Source organism: Ctenopharyngodon idella, chromosome 2 (genome assembly GCF_019924925.1).
Source record: "Ctenopharyngodon idella isolate HZGC_01 chromosome 2, HZGC01, whole genome shotgun sequence".
NCBI lineage: Eukaryota > Metazoa > Chordata > Actinopteri > Cypriniformes > Xenocyprididae > Ctenopharyngodon > Ctenopharyngodon idella.
The window spans coordinates 30,735,009-30,754,845 of record NC_067221.1 but is presented as its reverse complement, the minus strand read 5'-3'; the positions used below and the strand labels follow the sequence as shown (position 1 = coordinate 30,754,845).

The 19,837-nt window shown below is 36.4% G+C and overlaps 1 protein-coding gene and 1 long non-coding RNA gene across 3 annotated transcripts in view; one reads left to right on the top strand and one right to left on the bottom strand.

Moving 5' to 3' along the window:
• mov10l1 (Mov10 like RISC complex RNA helicase 1) overlaps positions 1–19,837 on the bottom strand; it is a 41,906-nt gene that overhangs the window by 11,261 nt on the left and 10,808 nt on the right. Inside the window, exons 7-18 of one of the 2 annotated variants that reach the window (XM_051876287.1) lie at positions 18,355–18,495; positions 16,692–16,970; positions 14,127–14,324; positions 12,672–12,786; positions 9,044–9,221; positions 8,541–8,611; positions 7,660–7,751; positions 7,521–7,579; positions 6,489–6,577; positions 6,282–6,363; positions 1,805–1,986; positions 812–958 (exon numbers count right to left, since the gene is read on the bottom strand). In XM_051876287.1, the coding sequence (XP_051732247.1) occupies positions 812–958; positions 1,805–1,986; positions 6,282–6,363; positions 6,489–6,577; positions 7,521–7,579; positions 7,660–7,751; positions 8,541–8,611; positions 9,044–9,221; positions 12,672–12,786; positions 14,127–14,324; positions 16,692–16,970; positions 18,355–18,495 (1,633 nt within the window). Of the gene's footprint in view, positions 1–811; positions 959–1,804; positions 1,987–6,281; positions 6,364–6,482; positions 6,578–7,520; positions 7,580–7,659; positions 7,752–8,540; positions 8,612–9,043; positions 9,222–12,671; positions 12,787–14,126; positions 14,325–16,691; positions 16,971–18,354; positions 18,496–19,837 lie in introns of both variants that reach the window. The other variant, XM_051876277.1, reaches the window with a different exon arrangement.
• LOC127503324 (uncharacterized) lies at positions 9,187–16,873 on the top strand. Its single transcript, XR_007927072.1, has 3 exons — positions 9,187–9,245; positions 9,772–9,808; positions 16,732–16,873. It is a non-coding gene; the product is annotated as an uncharacterized LOC127503324 (long non-coding RNA).

Here is a 19,837-nt window from a genome sequence, read left to right as displayed (position 1 = left end):
AGAACAGCAAGACAACTAGGGATGCACTGATACCATTTTTTTTCAGAACCGATCCGATACCAAAAATTCTGAGTATCAGCGGATACCGATCTGATATCAGCACATTTATAAAAAATAAAAAAATAAAAAAAAGTTCAAAGCACAAAGGGAAGAGATACTGATGCAAAAGTTCGAGCCTTTTCTTTTAACAGTTTTACATTTCAGATACGTGTGAAGAACAATTCATAGTGCTCTCTACAGTACTCCAGTGTTGTGATTAGACAGACACCCAGTAGAAATTAACATGATTTAGAAACAGTTATAAACTCCAGCAAGATAAAAGTCCTTTTATGCAAAACCATAGACCTCTATCTACAGATCACGTATAATAATAGGAACATTGAATCATCTTGGAGAGTTTCATCGTGTTGACTGTCGTAACCAAACGCGTCATGCAGTTTGAATGCTGAATGGAGAATGACTGACAGCTGCAGTGGAGGGAAGCATTTACGTGAAATAGAATTTAACGACTTAAATAGTATTCATCTGTATCTCACATTAAACTATGGAATGGCTTCAGAACACTTGGAATATAGTGCACGAAATCTTTATGGCTTTTATAATGTTTTTGTGCCTTTTGTGGGGCTTAACAATAACACAATAGTATACGCACAATATCGGATTTGGATCGGTCTCGTCTGACTGATATCATATCTGGCAAAAAAAGGCAGTATCGGAGCCAATACCGATACTGAATATCGGATTGGCGCATCCCTAAAGAGAACCACATTAATAAAACAGGCTGCAATTACAGATATAGACACAACAGCACCTCTTCTGGCCTGCAGGTGGCGTTGACACGAGCCAGACTGGCAGTGTGCAAGTATCCACTCTGGTGCAGGCGCATGCAGACGAGGTCAGCGGCACTGTTTGAGGGTGTGCACACTAGCAGACGACTGCAGGGGATGCGGTGATACACCTGCAAATACGGTACAGACATGGCTGCTCAGCATCACGCACTTGACTTCACTAGCACACGTAGAATCTGACTTCAAAACAAAATCATGAAAAATTGTAAACAAAATACACAAATTTTACCACAAACAGTGCTGAGATTAGAAATTCTGTGATTATTTATCAACCCCACCCATTTATTGCCACAAAACATGCCAAACAACAAAGTTAAGAGTTCACAAACGTAGGTTGTTTATTGTTGTGGGCTTTGTCTTTTGACAACCTGCAGTTGCATCGCAAATAACTACTCATGCACATCATTTTTACGTACATTATTGTTTTATGATGTGAGAAAACAGAACATCTAATCTTGGCTGTCATACGTTCTAATAAACGGTAAATTGTGGCTTAAAAAAGGCAATGACTGCTGGATTCTTTTTAAGTACCCTGTATTTTAAGTTCCCTGTATTTATTCTGACTCAGCTTTATATTATTGTTATAATAAAGAGAAATATACTTGTTTAGTGACAAATTGAGCAAACTAGTGATTGGCAATATGAATGCATACTTGCTTAATGCCAAAGGTATATGAAAAAGTATTATAGTTTCTATTAAGAATTAATGGAAGCCAGTTCTTTGTTTAATAGTCTAATAATTTTATATAACAGAACTGTTAAAGACAATAAGCTAATGAAGACGAAGAATGGGAGATCCTGTGCATCTGCACTCAGGTACTGGCTGTCTATGCCAAATATTGGCTGACCACTAAAGCAAACTTAAACATTTATTAATAGCATTTGTTTTAAAAGAATTTGCTCTGCCTCGCAGATTTCCAGGCACATGCACAAACTGTGGTAACTCGTAAGACTACCTGCAGAATAGCTTCTATGAGTGTAATGGTTTTGCCTGTGCCAGGAGGCCCAAACAGAACGTAGGGCGTGGGACGACATTCTCCACTCAGAATCCGTTTAATGGCCTCTCTCTGGGCAGAATTCAGCTGAACGTTGAAGAACTGGCCAGGGTTTGGGATGCGTTTAGCAGACAATGTCAGATCTGAAATAGCATAGATATGTCTGAAATCACAAAATGACAAATTCCGAAGGAAATATAGATGCAAGCAGCAAGAGACACATTAGAAACAATGGCAAATGGTAAGCATGCTAATTTATTAGTATGCTAAGCTAACGTAGCACAGGGCAAAAAAAAAAAAAAAAAAAAAAAACAAAAACAAAAAAACAGCACTCATCTTTCTGAAGTGCACTGTGCATAAGTAGCGCTGTCTTCAAACTTGTCATGCACCTTCAGGACATGCTGACTATGATCTCTATCAAATTTTGTGCTGTTAAGTGTTTAAAAAAAAAAAAAAAAAAGAAATTTCAAAATGGAGGACAGGTGTCTCGACATATTCCGGCAAAATTGGTAGTGATGGATTCAGCATGACCCACGGAATACATAGACAGATCATGATTTTCCAACAAAAATCAAATATATACTTTGAATGGCTGTGAATGAGTGTGCATACGTTAAAAAACAAAGTTGCTTTATTTTGCATTATTTAAATGCTGTTGACCGGGGTGCCCAACCCTGTTCCTGGAGATCTACCTACCTGCAAAGTTCAGCTCCAACCCTGATAAAACACAGCTGAATCAGCTAATTAAGATCTTCAGGAGCACTTGATAATTACAGAGAGGTGTGTTGACTACTGTTGACACTGAAACGTTGCCGTATGCAAGTGGCCAATGGTCCTCTTAGCAGCATGAAAAACAAAAAACTTTTATTCAAATTGTCAATGTCAAATTGCCAAACAGTGTATGAGAATGACACAGAAGAGAAGATATTGTTGAATAAAGTCGTTATTTTTGTTTTGTTTTTGCTCACAAAAAGTATTCTTGTCACTTCATAAAATTAAGGTTGAACCACTGTAGTCACCTCGACATTTTTAACAATGTCTTTAGTACCTTTCTGGACCTTGAAAGTGGTTATTATATTGCTGTCTATGGATGAGTCATATACCTTTCAGATTTAATCAAAAATATCTTAATTTGTGTTTTGAAGATGAACAAAGGTCTTATGGGTGTGGAACGACATGAGGGCGAGTAATTAATGACAGAAATTTCATTTTTGGGTGAACTAATTTAGTCTATGTCATCTCTTGGAGTATCTGAAAGGCAGGTTTTTCCTAATATCTGTCATCATTAGAACAGAACACATTTTACACATGGGGAAAACTGATTGTTTGGTCAATAATTCAAGAAGGTCCAGATTTTAAAGCTCTTGATTAACTATAACATTTGTTACAATAAGGCTATAATTACAAACAAGACCATTGATGGCTCCTCATTACCATGCTTAGGCCAATGTTGACTTTTTCCTTTTTAATCTATAGTTATGAAAAATAGCAGCCTACACATTTAGAAACTATAGCTACAACATGCCACAGTTGTATAGATCTATAGTGAAAAAATGCATTCCCTTAAGAGATTATCTATTATAAATTCTATAAAAGTTAGTCAAAATTTACCACAATAAATACAATAAAACGTGATCAAGTGTATTAAAGATGGTCATGAGAAGTTTAAATAAGCCTTCTAATTCATGTTGGTGCAGGATGATGTTTTCCCCTCTTTTCATCAGTCTTTTTACTTTATGTGGCTGTTTTAGATCATGTTTGACTTTCTCCACAGCATTTAAAGTGGTTAATTCTCAATAAAACTGACCATATGCACAGATCATTCTTAAGAACTTCTGCAATAACATAAGCCAGTTGGAAAACTTCCGGTGAAATGTCACTTGTTGGTGTGACGGTATTTTCAATGTCCTGAGGTAGCTTTAACAGCATCAAAAATGTTATTTTATAATCAGAAATCACAAACCTTAAGTTTATAATCAGAATATAGTCACTTAAATAGTAGTCAGGCCTAGCATTAATTTAGTTATTCAAACGTAAAACAACATAAAAAAGACGCGACCCTCAGTGTTGCTCCTCAGCAAAATTCATTTTGATAAATTAAAGATTAATTGCGCACTTTAGTTAGATTCATTGAACAAAATGGGAGTTTTCTGTGTGCTGAAATCAGTGAGCTTGTGTTGCGCTGACTGACAGTTTCTTTGATTATAAAGGTAGAGCGCTGTGCTCGCTTTGTAATTCATTCACAATTTGAAGTTATTGTTTTTCATGAGAAAAACAATAACTTTTCCTACTCCATACGCTCTTTTCCTACTCCATACTTCACAACAAAAAGTGCTAAACCTTGACTAAATTTAAATTTACAGTGATTTTATGTTTATTCATGAAACGTGTGAAACGTGTGAAAAAAAAAATATTACAGGAAACTTTGCAGGTAATTATTATTATTATTATTATTATTTAAATAAAAGTGTTTTCTATGAAATGGTGGATTTCTTGAAACGTTTGGTTTTACAAAATGGGGACAATCTCAGAAGTATGAACAAATAATGTTTTTGGTTATTACATTAAAAATAACATTTGACATGCTGGAAAAACGTTGCACAAGAGTGTCCAATTACAGACACAGTGTTTCTTATTCCAACATTGCCAATAGCTTTAAGTCTTCATTGCAATCAATGACAATGATGTACAGAATGACAGCTAACAGTTCACCGGAAATGTCCAAGCTGGTTTATCGAAAACCAGGAAGTAACCATGCATATGGTCAATTCAAATGGGTCACACATTTTATCATCAGAGTTGCGATTAGAATGGCTCGCAAATCTTACCACTAGCCTATACAGTGATAAGTGCGCCACTCATGCAAAATTAAACAATCAGTCTTCAGTCATATTGTGCTGATAATTGATCTGTTCAGTTTGTATGGGAAGTGCTTATAAATATGGAAGCCCTAAGAGGCCATGGATTATAATTATTTTTCTTTCTTGTTTTCTCGTGATCTCAAGATAACAAAAGTTGTTTTCTCGAGATAACGACTTAATATTTTCTTGTGATCTCGAGGTAAAAAAAAAGTTGTTTTCTCTTTATCACGACTTAATCTCTGCTCTAAGTTACACAAATGTGCCAACAGGTGGCAGTACAGCACCAAATATAACTGATGGGGTGCAGTATATATCCACCTTACTGTGTTAATTGATATTGGCCCAGGTTGTAAGCATTTGGGACAGAGAGAAAAGATCTTACTTCTTCGCGATCGCTTTATTTTGTGCAGTATTGTGTGCGTTAAAGGGTTAGTTCACCCAAAAATGAAAATTACTCACCCTCGTGCCGTTTTACACCCGTAAGAACTTCGTTGATCTTCGGAACACAAATTAAGATATTTTTGTTTAAATCCGATGGCTCCGTGAGGCCTACATAGGCAATGACATTTCCTCTCTCAAGATCCATAAAGGTACTAAAAACATATTTAAATCAGTTCATGTGAGTACAGTGGTTCAATATTAATATTATAAAGCGATGAGAATATTTCTGGTGTGCCAAAAAAACAAAATAACGACTTATTTAGTGATGGCCGATTTCAAAACCTCTGAATATTCTGACTGAACCTCTCTGACTTTTCCATCCAGATAGGGGTATTCTCTGCTTTTGTTGTTATTTTTATGTATGTATTTGTTTCCTTTTTATGTAAAGCATTTTGAATAATCATTGTGTATGAAATGTGCTACATAAATAAACTTGCCTTGCAGATCCATGAATATGCAAATTAGCCCCGCCTCCACTCACTCACACCAGCTCAGAGATATCCACTGTCAACTTTACTGTACTAAACGCTGCACAATGGCAAGTGGAAATACTGGTTTAATTCAGCCATATATGGTTGAAACAGAAACTGATTCAGAAGTGGAAAAGTGAATTATACAGTTTCATCTACAAAGTCAATGCAGAATGGTAATGCGTTTTATGTATCGCTCTTTACAACGTTGGACACACAACGGTAATTAATATGATTAGCCTTTTGCTTGGCTATGTTATCAAACAGCTAATAATGTGTTGCTAATGTTACACAAACCATGTTCCCATTCACCATCTCAGAGTCAGACAGCTGCCTTCTAAAAATCAGTATCCTTAGAAATGCTTTGAACAACATTGGACATATAGTTCATCGTAACATCGTAATATACATCATATACATAATTCACCCACTATATTGCTAAATGTACATGATTTTTCATATCAACAGAAAAATATACTGGGATAACCTGGCTTCTCTTGAGACTCCCCTGCTTCAGCTCATAGTTAATGATATGCTAACACCCACCCGCTCGTTAACGTGATTGGTTACAAGGTAGTTTGTGACATAAGGAACATCGAGTTTAAAAGTGCTGAACAGTTTAAAGTGCTGAAAATGAAAGATAATTCCGCTTATTTTTTGAGTTACCTGTTTTAGTTTGTGTGGCCACAGACACCATCTCTGCAGTCAGTGAAGATGAGCCATTGATTGTTTGGGTTGCACCATTCTCCTGACATAATCAGAACATAATTCACAACAAAAAACACATTAAACACATAATCATATATTACGGACTCTAAGCTCTAAGTGTGTTTAGGTCTTGTCATAACTATGATAAATAATGCTCACTTTCACCTCCTCTGGGAGATGTTTATCCTCTTCCTGTGGACCCCACTCTCCATTCCACTGGGGCGGCTGCAGTGTGAGCGTGCGGGGAAACAAAACTAAAAAAAAAAAACCAAGACAATGCAACACCAAAACTAAACTATTGTTTCTCCATACAAAACAACATAAATGTTTATCCATTTTATAATCCGTTCTTAAATGGTAAAAATCTCTACGTGTTCAACAGTAGGAACTGGATTCATCCAGAACAAAACCAACATGATTTTTTAAAAACCTGTCTTTTACAGCACTTAACCAATGTATGTTATTAGTTCCTGACAAAATACACATAATTTAAAAAAAAATAATTGAAACTTACGTTTCTACATATGACCACAGTTTTACCATTTATATCTTTTAGCAACCACAATTTAATAGGTTTACTGGTCTGTGCACCAATGTGGACGTGCAGGTTAACAGAAAAAAAGTGTAAAGCATATTCTGGAACACATGAAGCCTGGAGAATACAATGAAACTCAGCTCATGCACACTCTTGTACTGTCCTTAAAAAATGGTTGTTTGCACAATATTACCACAGTGAAATCATAAAATCCAAAACTTTATGTCAGACTGTATAAATAATTAGGAGTTGGGTCACAACAGACCAAACCATTTGGTTCTTCATTAGCCTGGCCATTGTAGCAGTAGTCACACTGCAGGACTGCGACCCCAAAATTCTGATACTGTCAGAGGCTGATTCAATGCAAAGACATTTAATTTAATTTAGTGCTGTTTAGTCACACAAAATAATCCAAGACTGTGTTTTTTTTCTCTCTTATAAGAGCAGCAACATTTTCTAGACATTGTGTCAAGAACTTTAGCTGTTAAAAACAAGTCTCAACACCTTCTGCTCACATTTTTATGCAAGAACAATTTTGGTTCTGAGAGTCTTTTATAATTTGCCCAAAGGGGAAAGAAACCATTTGCAACTGAGAGCTATTCCTTAAAGCAATATGACATTGCAAATATATGATATAGTAATTAGCACAATGTAGTTCTTACTGTTGTCGCCAAAATGTTTGATCTGTTCCAAAGCGCAATGGCACCTCCTCGTGGTCAACCTGGACAAAAAGGGGTATTCGTGTAAGAATCTTTAAACATGAAATGGCAGCACTGTGAATGTCAAGCGAGCCAGGAGCACCTGTTGAGTGTGAACTCCACGTCCAGAGGTTCTCCTAGGTAGCTATTCTGGAAATCAGCATTCACGCGTAAACTCACGTCATCTTCTGTGATCTGTGAGCATCAATACGGATTTGACACATAACATTTTTATATTGCAAAACAAGTGTTTGTGGAATGACAGAAGCCACACAGTAAGTTGCAGGACAAGTGCATGACTCAAGTTATTTAAAGTATAATAGAACTTTATTAAACGCAAAGAAGCTCAAAAGAATTTTACCAGGTGTTTTTTTTTCCTTTATCAGATTGCACGTGCTGATAAAAGCACATACATTTGCAGGACAAGGCAATTTCAGTAACACATTGTGATGTTCAGTCACCTATTTCATTCACTATGAACTAGGAGGTTTCCCCTCATTATTGCTTATTGATAGTAAGTAAGGTAGTTGTTGTAGTGGTTATGTTTAGGTATGGGGAAGGATTAAGGGATCTAGTGTATGGTCATGCAGAATAAGGCATTAATACGTGCTTTATAAGTACTAATAAATAGCCAAAATGCTAGTAATATGCATAGTAATAAGCAACTGGCTAATAGTGGATATATGTGTACTTAATCTAAGGTGTTACCCTATTTTTAGAATAGGGGATTTGTGCATTCCTGCAAAATATTCACCCTCTTATCGGTTACAACTTAGCTTGTTTACTGAAACATGTTTTTTAAAAAATGGGTTTGTTTACCAGGAAATACACAAACCGATAAAAAACACACAGTATATAAATGTAAACGCAAATTAATTATTTGAAGAAACAGTCAGATTAATAAATTAGCAAAACACTCATTAGTTACAGACCTACATGCAAAGAATAATCTGAACATTAAGAATACAATTTTTTTTAAGATACCTCTGTGATGTAAGACATGTACTCAAGAACAATTCCTCCACTACACGGTTTCTTCAGAACCACTTTATCACCTATAGGAAGATTAAACAATTTTAGTATTATGTACACCAAACGATTCTCTCACAAATAGATGCAAAATTAGATGGAGCATTTGCTCTGTTACTTTTTACTGATCACCAATGTTAAGTTTTTTTTTTTTTTTTTTGTTTTTTTAAAGGAATGGTTCTTGCAAAAATGAAACTTTTTTTTTTTTAGCATTTACTCACTCTCATGTTATTCTTACTCAGTATTATTTTCTATTATCAGTGATTAACTATTATATTTTGTATTCAGTATTTCTCCTGATCCTCCTTGCCTCAGGAGATTTGTAATGTTGTGCTTGATTTATAGGGACTATTTTATGACACTTTTCTGATGCTTTCCTATTCATTTTTGGCTGAATCTTTTTTCCTTAAATGTATATATACATTTAAAAGGTACAGATTAAAAGAAAACATCTTCACCAATAAAGAGGTTTGGCCGACCCTCAGTGAGTCCAGGCACCTCCAGGTGTAAGTACACCGCTCCCTTCCTGAGGATGGCGCCGGTGAGGCTGAACTCTCTGAGCTCCCTCTCAGCCTCCAGCTCCTCCAACCACAAAAGAGCAGAGAAACGCGGCAACATAGACAACAAACTCAAGGGCTGCGAAAACAAAAGAAGAGAGGGGTAAAATAACACCTATTACAGTTTTTCCTCAATCACTTTGGCTCAATTCTCAAATGAAACTTTTTTCTCTCAAAACAATAAGTTTAGGTCTCTGAACAATTAGTTTCTTGTTCACATCAGATTTGAATTTCTTATTGATTTAAGGAATTTGCATGTGTTTTGGCACATGTGTGCAACAGAGTAAGCACAATTGTCTACAATTTGCACAACATCTAAATGCACATGGCAAAACTGATGAGTTGATTTTCAGTGAAATGGTCAAACTCTATATATAAAAAAAGTTGTGTTCTGACGAAGAATCTGGAAGCGCTGAACATAAACAGCGTAGGAGAATGACACAGAAGAGAAGATATTGTTGAATAAAGTTGTTATTTTTGTTTTGTTTTTTTGCGCACAAAAAACAATCACGTGGACAATGTCTTTAGTACCTTTCTGGACCTTGAAAGTGGTGGTTTAAATTACTGTCTATGGAGGAGTCAGACAGCTCTTGGATTTCATCAAAAATATCTTAATTTGTGTTCCGAAGGTGAACGAAGGTCTTACGGGTGTGGAACGACATGAGGGTGAGTAATGACAGAATTTTCATTTTTGGGTGAACTAACCCTTTAAAATACCCTTAAAGCACCCCTACAACCAAACCTGTCCTGTATCCCACCTCATTAGCAGCAAAAGTGTTTTGAAATAAAATATGAACACAATAAGTACACAGTAGATAAAAACACCTAATATAAAGTGTGACCAAATGTCCATTTTCTTTTTGAGTACTACAGTATTGACTTTTCCTAGTAAATTTATACCTACTACTGAAATCTATCTAAAAAGCTATGTTTGTCCAAACACGAGGAGACGGAGGGAGTGTTCAAGAAATGTCTTTAAAAGTCATTATTGTGCAACTTGTAACTCCCATGTCTTGTTTACACCTGGTAAGCGATATTTGAAAAACGCCGTTGGAAAGTTGGTCGGACCGACACAACCAGACACAACAACAAACGTGCAGCCAATGAGCATTAGGGGGTGTATGACGGTGGAGGAGAGAGAGTGAGCAAGAGGGAGATTTGAAGAAAGACTGCAGAAAGAGAGATGGGACACAATACAAAAGAAAAGCTCATAAAAATATCACTGGAAAATTAAGGGTTATGATCAGGAAAGTGCTTTAGGACCCGCGTTAACATTAGAAAAGCTTTCCAGCGCTGGAAAGAGCAAAGCGGGAAGGCCTGAAAACAGACGCAGAGGTTACTCTTGATTCCCCTCCTTATGTGAGTAACACTGGTTTTGAGTGTCATTGTTTGTCTGGAGCTGCTGTGCTGTTGGCAACTAACTCTTGTTTGCATTTACTCTTGTGTACGGTATGTTCATTTTTTGTGCTTCCTTGTCGTTCGTTCATCATCTTTGCTTTATTTTTCATGAAGCATTATTTTGTTGCTCTTCTTCTACGATAAACAGACATCCACTCTTGCAGTGCATGTGTAACAGAGGCCAGCTAGTGAGAGTTGTGCAGGCTGAAGACTGCTAGAGAATTCTGTGTTTCTCTAATGAATTCATCCTTGTTAATGATGAATATTGAATTCATCCTTGTTAGTGCACCCGCCTCGCATGCCAGCGATAGGGGTTCGAGACTGACTCAGAGCAGGGCGGTTAGAGTTGGAGGGTGAGCTTTGGAGGTGGAGCAATGAAGAGAGGGGCGTATTTCTTTGGGTTGATTTCAAATATCAACAATGTTCAGCAACGACTTCGAGAAATAACATACTGCACCTTTAATGTGCCCTTATTATGCTATTTTGAAGGTTTCACATTTTGTTTTGTAGGTCTTTTGCATCCAAGGTCAAAAAACACTTTAATTTTCTCATAATATACATTGCCGCATCACCTCCTTTCTCAGTGTCTGAAACGGTTTGATAAAGAATTCAGTCTCTCTAAACCCATCCCTTCCGAGAGCCTACTCTGCTCTGATTGGACAATGGTCAGATGGCCCAGTCTGTTGTGATAGGTCTACCGCTTACAGCGTGTGTCGGATACTAAACACTCATTACCATTTCTGAATTTCATCTCTTCCTCAGCCCTTGATACACAGCGATACAAAAAGAAACAATGGTGTCTGTTTTGCTGTTTCAATCTCATTCTTTGGACGTGTCAATGAAGACCATAGGAAGTAAGACTGGAATTACTGACGACTCGTTTCAGGCAGTTCAGAATCAGTTCCTTCTTTTGGGAGACAATAGGCCTGTTTACACCTGGTCACTTCATGCATTTTTACTTATCAGATAGCTATCTGATTTATCAAAACGATTTTATTTACACTTGGCCACATAAATGTGTCTCCGCAAAACAGATATAAATCCGATCTTCAATTCCCGCGCTACTGTATATGCAGATTTAAAGGAATTCACGTCACTGAAAGCAACAAATATGAGCTTCATTTTATTGATCATCAGCTAATTTCAAAATCAAAGACTGCAATAGGAGAGAGGGTGGCAACAGCACTGGTAAGGTCATTTAGTTTCATTACTTTTAATGAAGATGATATGTTGAGCGTCTGCAACTTACTTTCAGTTTCAGTTTGCGAGTCGGCTTGCTGAAGAGATCCTCAGCTGCGGCAATGCGTGATGCAGTAGCGCTGTCGTATCTGGCTATAACATGTTATTTAACCTGTAACACGCTCTCACGTGTTTACTTTTTTATTCCTCCCAAAAACGCTAAATTTACATATGTGATTTCAACAACCAGATGCATTTACACTTGCCCAGTTTCGTCTGGAATGCATCCCAGACCACCTCCTGAAATGGTTTGAGTGATCAGATTTAAATCCATCTCGAATGCGTTTCGGAGGGCATTTACACCTGGTCTTTTCACAATCAGATAAGCTATCTGTTCAGAAAAAAAAAAAAAAAAAAAAAAAAAAACGCATGAAGTGACCAGGTGTAAACAGGCCCAATAACTCCATTTTGATCACTTTGATCTTTTAAAATTTGCAGACCTTTTATATTCATAAAAAAAACAGCTATATTACACACTACATGAAAGAAAATATCCCAAAAAGCATAACAGGGGCAACTTTAGAGAAACTCAAAGCTCTTCACTACAACCCACCAAAATAAAAGTACGGTTTAACTTGAAAATGACAGAAATATATTACTATTGTACAGTAGAATAGTAAAACACTTAATTTAGGAAAAATAAAAATGATTTCATATAGTCTTCAAAATGATTTTTTTTTTTTTAAAAACTTAATAAATTGTTGTTAAATTATATGTTTAATGAATTTCACCTAATTAAACATGCTTTTGGATTACAAAAATGTTATTTAACCATTAAAATGGAATCCAGAAAAATTAAAACGGAAAACAGGATTTGGGAATTTCATAGGGCCCTACAAGCAATGACTGAGATGAATGATCATGTGGGAAACAGCACTGAAGATGACGTTACCTCTGCCAGAGCAGGTTGGACAACCAGCACATCCTTCTGGGCTTCAACACAATTTCTGAGAGCCTGCGGCACACCGTAATGCCCCAAGAAGTTTGGTAGATGCCGCCTTGCAAGCCTGTCGAAAGAGACAATGCTCAAAAACAACAACAACAACAAAAAAACATTCTTTCTGCATAGTAAATGTTCACCATTCGCACAATTATGTACAGTATAAATATACACACAACTAAAACATGGATGAAGAGGAGGGAAAAAAAAAAAAAAAAAAAAAAAAATGTAATGTAATGGGCAAACAACAGCTACATTTGTTACTGTCACTCCCATTTTCAATCACAGACCTGAACTTAAATGGTTGTAATTCATGAATGTTCATGAATGTTTGGGAATACAGACCTTAAAGGAAACTCAGCAGATTATTGCAGAAATGAAAGCAGCTTAAAAAAAAAATGAAAATGTAAAGAAAACACTCAATATTCATACAGTGAAAACCGTTTTGAAATTGGACATTGCGCTACCATGGATACGGTACTTTAAAACCTTTTGGCAAGCTCAATTTTTGTTAACTTCAAATTTTGAACGCAACTTGGTTGTACATATGGCTTTGATTTTATAGCAATTTTAGAGGCCAAATTACATATAACTTTTAACTAATATATAACTTAAAATACACTGCCAACTTCCAGTTTGAAGAGAACCTCGCTGAGAAAGTTAGCTAAAGCAGGAAAGGAAATGGATTTGAGCACACAGGGCAAATTCCAAATGGAATTTTTGCACCCTTGAAGGGCTCTTCGACAAGGGGACGCCATTTGTAGGGGTGTTCCAAACGAAAGTGAACAACCCTTCACAAGGGGTCCTTCCACAAGGCCGTGAGTGAAGGGTACATCCGATGGTCACTTCAAGGAAGTAATTTTATCATTTATGGTCATGTGACCCATCATTCTAAAGTTAGATGATGGAAGAGTTCGAGTTAACATTACAAACAGAGCAATTCAAGTTGTTTTGTTTTTTTCATGATATATCTCACACATTTTTGTCATGCAATGTTTAAATAAGTAAGGTGTTTTACCTTTAAATAGGTATGAAATGTGTTTTCTTGCAGTGTCCAAGTTTTAAATTTGAGAACAGAGAAATACACTCACACACACACACAAAAAAAAAAAAAAATTATATATATATAAAAAATGTATCTTTATTTGCAACAGTTATGTTAACAGCAATAATAAGTAATTTTTGTTGTAAGAACAGCTAATCGGCTGGTGGGCACCGTGCTGTGTTGTCATGGGAACAACCCAGGTGAAGATGAAGAAATTATGTTGTCTTTCATTGCTCCCTTCGCCAAGTGCATTCCAAACGGCTACATAATGGCACGCAAGTGCCCTGTTCCCTCCAAAGTCCCCACCTTAAGGGCTCTGCCCTTCGAAGGGAGTAGGGCATAGGGATGCAATCAGTCCTCACCTGATGGGAGCCGGAGGAGCCGTAATCGTGAGCACCTGGATGGGCTGCTGTTGCAGTGGCAGTGCTGTTAAAGCAGTGTAGGGGACGCTGGGTTTGAGCAGACTCTCCTCCGCGCTGCTCACTGACACCTCCAGACGCCTCGCAATGGTGAAAGAGGAGAAGTGCAGGAGCAGCAGTTCAGCAGAGCAACCCAGAGTCCTACAGCAAACACATTAAAAGCACATTAAAACACCTTACCATGTGTTCAAACTAGAAAGACGTTTGCCAGAGAGAAGCAGCCGTTGGCCTGCACAGACCAGGGTTATTACAGTCAACTAAAACCATAAAAAAAAAAAAAAAAAAAAAACATTTGTTACTTGAAATATAAATAAAATAAAAAAATTATTCTATTTCAGCTAGCTGCCAAAGCAATGTTTCTCATTTTCATTTTAGTTTAACTTGATACACTAACCAAAACTAAAACTAAAATTAAAATTATATATAGACATTAAAAAAAAATAATAATAAAAATGACAAATCCACAACAAAATTACTAAAATGGTAAAGAAGACCTATTAGGCTATGCTTTTTTCCATGTTCAACTTTCTTTAGTGTGTAATGTTGCTGTTTGAGCATGAAAAAGGTCTGCAAATTTACACTTTGCTTTCATGTGGCATTAAAAGGCAAAACCCCAAAATGCATGGATCACATTTTTGTCAGAGGCTCAGGATATGAAATGTCTATAGAAGAGAATTCATAACACCAAAACAGAAACTCTTACAACACAAAAACAAACCCTGTACACATCTCTCAGCTTGAAGTGTGTCAAAGGAAAGCGTCACATGCTGTTGTGAAAAATTACAAGACAGCGTGTTCTCATTAGGATAAGTACATGCATTCTCAGCGAGACAGAGATGCAGCATAGCTGCTTAGACATGTCACATCCTTGACATTGGCAATGTAGACTTTAAAATCTAGAATATACGTTCTACTTTTATTAACGTCTCAGGAAATGAAGGCAAGACACTGCCCCACACAGACTCACACACAAGATACCTCGCAAATGCAAAGAAAGTTAGTTGTTCAGTGGGTAAATATTAAATAAATATATTTCTGAGCCAAAAAAAAAATGTAGCGCTGCATTATATAGGTCCAAACTGACAATATTTTTTCTGTGATATGTAAAATACAGAAACTTAACCTCATATGACTTGAATAAATCTATTTGGAAATAATTCTAAAAAAATAATGGCGTGATTTTGCATCTGCATAGAAAATAAAAACAATAAAAGCTGAAAAATGACTTTTTACTCTGAAGACTATTTTGAGTGCAAACCATCTTTTTAGGGCTGAGCTATCTGAGAAAACATGAAATTTGGATGTTCACATTTGGGTTTACTTTTTAGAAGAACAACGCAAACCTCTTAGTAACTATAAAGTAAACTGAGTTTAGGCAAAACCATTGCTTTTTCAAGCACTGGTCATTTTTGCTTCCATAACTTGTCTTCTTTCAGAATAGTGGAAACAAAACATCCAAAATACACATTTAAGTGTTAATTTTATTACACTTCATCCATAGGCATCTGTAGATTTTAAAATGAGTTTTTGTCCTGCAGAAGTCAGAAAAGGGAAAGTGATCTTAGGCCACATTACCACTGTTTTTGACTCATTCAATATGACTAAAATAAACTATTATTATTATTCATTATTATGTGATTAATTATAGGGAAAACCATAGGGAGCCCTTAAACTTCTTTAAAGTTTGTGATAAGCAGCATTTTCTGGGAAGTGAGTAGATCAGACACTGAAAAGTGCTGCTCACATGCAAATAAACAGTGTATGTACCACATTTTCCAGACTATAAATCTGAAACGTGCTGCAACTTATATTCCGAATTGACTTACATAATGCAATAGACCTTAGTCAGGTTATATCCACATTGAATTTAAAGGGATAGTTCACCCAAAAAATGAAAATCCTGTCATCATTTACTTAGATATTTTGAAAATGTTAGTAACCAAACAGTTGATGGGCCCCATCGACTTAAACAGTATGAAAAAAAATAAAGAAATACTACAGAAGTCAATGGGGCCCATCAACTGTTTGGTTACCAACCAATATCTACATTTGTGTTCAGCAAAAGAAATTCATACAGGTTTGGAACAACTTGAGGGTGAGTAAATGATGAATTTTCTTTTTAGGATGAACTCTCCCTTTAACACAGATAAAACATTGAACAGTAAAACTGTGAGGGATAGACGTACAGTTTTTACAATGGCAAGCATTGTCAGCACACTGTCCACTGTACAGTTACGTCTCTCCGCCCAGTCACTTTCGTTTCGGAAATTCGTTTAGGCTTGACATTTACAATAAATACCGTTTATATAAACACCACTATACCTATAACATTATTTCTGAATGTAACAATAAAATGATGTATACACTGCAACTTTTTTTAATTGCAACAATGCAATTTTGCCCAAATGATGTATGATGTGATAATCGCACTAAGCTATATTGTGATTTTATTCCAATATATCATATGCAGTAACAACAAGTGAATAAATGCATTTAAAAACCCCTCACTTGGCCTGACAGCTGACGGTCACAGACACCTTCTCTCCAGGTTCAATCTCCAGGTTTCTCTCCAGCATCCGCACGGCTTGCGTCTCAACAGAACCTTCACCGTCCTCTACCTCCCCATCTGTCCTGCTTTCATCAGCGCACCGGTTCAAGCTGCAGGAGGCACGCATGTCTTGAGTTTTGCCATTGTTGAGAGACACAGAACTGAGACAGAACTGCTGGCCTGAGTCCCATCCTGCAAACTCACAGCACTTCAGGCAGTGACTCTCTGAGCCAGTGTTTCTGTTTTAAATCAACACAGAAAAAGAGAGAATCAACAGATGCATCAGAAATCAAAATGCAGTAGTAATGAAATGTCATCACCTACTCACCTGCATGTCTTTTTAATTGAAAACGATAGAAGTTATATCTGTTTTAATATCTGTTTTTATAATTTGGTGCAACGCAATCAGTCACACCACACACAATAACACACAATGTCAAGCCTGGGAAAACAGAATTAGGACATTGGTCATACAGGCTACTTTTAATGGGATTTTTTTTTTTTAATTGTATGGACAAAAGCAGCTCAGACAATAAACATTTCCTTTTGTTTTCCATAAAGGAAGTCATACAGGTTTGGAACTAGTGCTGTGCAATATGTATCTTCTACGATAATATGGCAATTGATCTTTTAACGCTGTGGAAGCAGACATTATCGAGTGTGTCACTCACTTTGCCTTAAAAGTCCTTGTAGAACAATATCACACGAGCAACTGTGCTGACCCAGAATAATCAGCACAATTGCAAATGTGACATTGATTTTATACAACAATATACTAAACTGCTACTAAACGCATGCTTTCTGTGCACTCGCTCCTAGCGGAACACAGACAGGCATAGTAGCCACAGAACATGTCAAAATGCCCGCCTTGGTGAGTATGCACGTAAAAACATTCAACGTAAGCACTGCGAGTTGATAAATGTACTATCACTGAAATGTTATTACATTTTTTTTTTTTTTATATATATATATATATATATATATATATATATATATATATATATATATATATATATATAATAATAATAATATATATAATAATATATAATATATATATATAATTATTTTTTTGCTGTGGCTGTTTTGAAAAAAATTTTTACCAAAAATTACCTCTTTGGTCAAAAAAAGGTTCATGACCCCTGATCTAAATGCTGCTTTAGATGTAGCTTCTGTGCCATTTCTGCAGTGTAAAAATGGATTTTGTTGATTCTGATTTCATTTCTTTGATAACAGTCTGTAGTGTCTCGATATTTTAATTGAATGTATTGATTAAATGTAACAAAATGTAAAGAAAAAACCCCGGAAATGTATGTAAGGTGGCAAATATCATCCCTTAATGGAAAAGTTCCATTAACTGATGACTGCACAGAATATGAACCGGCCAAGATCCCAGCATTCCCAAAACATACCTGGCAAAATTATATACTTGGACTAATTATTGCTATTGACAAAAAAAACCTGAATTGACAAAATGGCAGAAAATATCAATATTTTTGGTCAATGTCACACACACTTATTTGGAATGACATGAGGGTGAATAAATGACAGGATTTTCTTTCTAACTAAAACTAACTAAACTAACTCAAAGTCAGTGATATTTAAGTTGTGCATGTGTGAACTCACCGGATCCAGATCAACAGCTCTTTGCAGGTTCCTAGTAGAAGAGACCCAAAATGGGTTTCCTGGCTGACCTGAAGCCCACCTTTATTCTCCAGCAAACTGTGAATGTCTGCGTCTGACATATTCAGCTCAGAGGAGTTTGGACTATTAGAAACACACAAAGAGGGAAGATGACAAAGAAGATGTGAGGGGGAAAAAGTTATGACTGTGATACAGTGAATAAACAAATGTTTTGACCTAGTCACGATTATGACATTTTGGTTTAAAATTAACTGTCATACAAAGAGTTAATGATTTAATAAACAATTTAATTGTCTTTGTTTCCTTCTCTTATGAACCAAAACAACAAATATTGCACTAAGTAGAATGCCAAGAATTTGCTATTTTAAAGTGATGTACGGAAATTTTTATTATTATTATTTTACCAAAGCCAAAATTAAAGTTTGGATAATTACATATAACAGGGTAAATGGGTAACTGATCTCTGTAAGTCATGTACTCAGCTGATAAATTAAACTTTTCTATGACTAGTTTGTTTTTAAAGGGGGGGGTATAATGCTATTTCATGTATTCTGACTTATCTCATGCTAAACATGACCAAAGTTTCAAAACACGAGTTGGACGTATGAAGGAGTATTTCTGTGCCAAAAATACTCTTCCAAATCCTCATAAATTTCACTGTCTTTTTTTCGAGTATGTGCCTGTGTGACATCAGAAAGGTCGGAATTCCTTGTACGGACACTTCTCCCAGAAGAGCGCGCACGCACACGCCGACCAGCGCGAGAGAGCAAGAGCACGCCCATCAATGCGCGTTCGGCTTTACGGAAGTCGTCGGCAGCGCTGCACAGGTCACAGGACTTCACGAAATCAACAATGTCACCAAAGAAGTGTGATTTTGGTTGTGAGGGAAAGATAACCTTGCTTCCCAAAGAGCCCAGCGTTAAGTGGAGCTTAGAGTTTTGTGCTCACGCATTACATTGATGCGCTCTCGATATTTGTTATTAAAATAACCATAGAAACTGATAGTTGCAATCACTATTTTATTGGTTAAAATGAATGGAGAATAGCTCTTTTCCGTGGCTGCTCGAGCCCTCAGGATCGGCACTTACGGTTTTATAAACAAGGCCCAGTTCTACGCTGGATTTACAGATCGTTTGAAACTGAAAGATGATCCCGGTCATGAGTCGGAACTGCAGGTGGTGAGTAAAACTGCTTCAAATATCTGTTTTGTTGGCAATAGGCGCCTAAGTGCATATAATGTAAACAACACAGCTCGGCTGTTTTCGGAAAGACTCTGTACAGCGTATGTATCTTTTATAAATATGAAAACTAAAGACTTTTTGGAGATATGAAGGATGCACTACTAGTCTATAGGTACTCAAGATTAACATGAGATTGGCAGAAACTGTGTGTGATACCCCCCCTTTAAAAGTTTGATTTAAGAACTAATCATAAATGATGCTGTTTATAATTAATTATGTCCTTC